This window comes from Lepidothrix coronata, unplaced genomic scaffold (genome assembly GCF_001604755.1).
Source record: "Lepidothrix coronata isolate B3197 unplaced genomic scaffold, Lepidothrix_coronata-1.0 Scaffold1034, whole genome shotgun sequence".
In the NCBI taxonomy this organism is placed as follows: domain Eukaryota; kingdom Metazoa; phylum Chordata; class Aves; order Passeriformes; family Pipridae; genus Lepidothrix; species Lepidothrix coronata.
Window position 1 is genome coordinate 1 of NW_016691214.1, and position 2,106 is coordinate 2,106.

At 61.7% G+C, this 2,106-nt stretch overlaps 2 protein-coding genes across 7 annotated transcripts in view; both read left to right on the top strand.

The window, feature by feature from the left end:
* The first annotated feature begins 8 nt into the window (after positions 1–8).
* Positions 9–1,997, top strand: LOC108510484 (tubulin beta chain-like). Of its 6 annotated transcripts, none has more exons than XM_017840168.1 (2): positions 9–175; positions 218–1,997. In XM_017840168.1, the coding sequence occupies exon 2, from the start codon at positions 386–388 to the stop codon at positions 1,715–1,717; it is 1,332 nt and encodes a 443-aa protein (XP_017695657.1). In that variant the 5' UTR covers positions 9–175; positions 218–385; the 3' UTR covers positions 1,718–1,997. The 6 variants fall into 6 exon arrangements, with proteins under 6 accessions (XP_017695657.1, XP_017695654.1, XP_017695656.1 ...); XM_017840165.1 differs by having other exon boundaries at positions 111–376; positions 503–1,997; XM_017840167.1 differs by having other exon boundaries at positions 111–343; positions 491–1,997.
* Positions 1,734–2,106, top strand: part of LOC108510485 — a 2,205-nt gene continuing 1,832 nt past the window's right edge. Inside the window, exon 1 of the mRNA XM_017840169.1 lies at positions 1,734–2,020. Coding sequence (XP_017695658.1) covers positions 1,870–2,020 — 151 coding nt within the window. The 5' untranslated portion in view covers positions 1,734–1,869. The remainder of the gene's footprint in view (positions 2,021–2,106) is intronic.

Below are 2,106 nucleotides of genomic sequence, written 5' to 3' on the forward strand. Positions count from 1 at the left end.
CCCCAGGGTTGGTCTGAAGGTCCCCAAGGTTGGTCTGAAGGTCCCCAGGGTTGGTCTGAAGGTCCCCAAGGTTGGTCTGAAGGTCCCCAAGGTTGGTCTGAAGGTCCCTGAAGGTGCTTTGAAGGTCCCCAAGGTTGGTTTGAAGGTCCCCAGGGGTGGTTTAAAGATCTCCAGGGTTGATTTGAAAGTCCCCAGGATGGGTCTGAAGGTCCCCAAGGTTGGTCTGAAGGTCCCCAGGGGTGGTTTAAAGATCTCCAAGGTTGGTTTGAAGGTCCCCAGGGTTGGTTTGAAGGTCCCCAGGGTTGGTTTAAGGATCTCCAGGGTTGGTTTAAAGATCTCCAGGGTTGGTTTAAAGATCTCCAGGGTTGGTTTGAAAGTCCCCAAGATGGGTCTGAAGGTCCCCAAAGTTGGTCTGAAGGTCCCCAAAGGTGAGTTCAGGGTCCCCAAAGTTGGTCTGAAGGTCCCCAAGGTTGGTCCAAAGGCCCCCAAGGTTGCTCTGAAGGTCCCCAAAGTTGGTCTGAAGGTCCCCAAAGGTGAGTTCAGGGTCCCCAAAGTTGGTCTGAAGGTCCCCGAGGTTGCTCTGAAGGTCCCCAAAGGTGCTTTCAACGCTCTTCAAAGCTCCCAACCCACCGCTGACCCCCCTTCCCCCCCCTCCCCAGGCCAAAGCGGCGCCGGCAACAACTGGGCCAAGGGCCACTACACGGAGGGGGCGGAGCTGGTGGACTCGGTGCTGGACGTGGTGCGCAAGGAGGCCGAGAGCTGCGACTGCCTGCAGGGCTTCCAGCTCACCCACTCGCTGGGCGGCGGCACCGGCTCGGGCATGGGCACCCTGCTGATCTCCAAGATCCGCGAGGAGTACCCCGACCGCATCATGAACACCTTCTCGGTGGTGCCGTCGCCCAAGGTGTCGGACACGGTGGTGGAGCCCTACAACGCCACGCTGTCGGTGCACCAGCTGGTGGAGAACACGGACGAGACGTACTGCATCGACAACGAGGCGCTCTACGACATCTGCTTCCGCACCCTCAAGCTGACCACGCCCACCTACGGCGACCTCAACCACCTGGTGTCGGCCACCATGAGCGGCGTCACCACCTGCCTGCGCTTCCCCGGGCAGCTCAACGCCGACCTGCGCAAGCTGGCCGTCAACATGGTGCCCTTCCCGCGCCTGCACTTCTTCATGCCGGGCTTCGCGCCGCTGACGAGCCGGGGGAGCCAGCAGTACCGCGCCCTCACCGTGCCCGAGCTCACCCAGCAGGTCTTCGACGCCAAGAACATGATGGCGGCCTGCGACCCCCGGCACGGCCGCTACCTGACGGTGGCCGCCGTCTTCCGCGGCCGCATGTCCATGAAGGAGGTGGACGAGCAGATGCTCAACGTGCAGAACAAGAACAGCTCCTACTTCGTGGAGTGGATCCCCAACAACGTGAAGACGGCCGTGTGCGACATCCCCCCCCGCGGCCTCAAGATGGCCGTCACCTTCATCGGCAACTCCACCGCCATCCAGGAGCTCTTCAAGCGCATCTCGGAGCAGTTCACGGCCATGTTCCGCCGCAAGGCCTTCCTGCACTGGTACACGGGCGAGGGCATGGACGAGATGGAGTTCACCGAGGCCGAGAGCAACATGAACGACCTGGTCTCCGAGTACCAGCAGTACCAGGACGCCACGGCCGAGGAGGAGGAGGATTTCGGCGAGGAGGCCGAAGAGGAGGCCTGAGGAGGGCGGGCGGCGTCGTCACGGAGCCCCTCGTGTGTCGTCCCGGAGAGCCGAGGGCCGCCGAGCCGCCCCCGCGGCCCCCGGCGTCGCCGGCGTCCCCCAGCGTTGTCGTCATCGTCCTCGGTGGCAGCGGAGAGTCCCCAACCTTCACCATGGACATTGGAGAGTCCCTACAGTCATCGGAGAGTCCCCATAGTCATTGGAGAGTCCCCGACCTTCACCATGGTCAATGGAGAGTCCTCAACCTTCACCATGGTCAATGGAGAGTCCCCGACCTTCACCATGGTCAATGGAGAGTCCTCAACCTTCACCATGGTCAATGAAGAGTCCTCAATCTTCACCATGGTCAATGGAGAGTCCTCAACCTTCACCATGGTCAATGAAGAGTC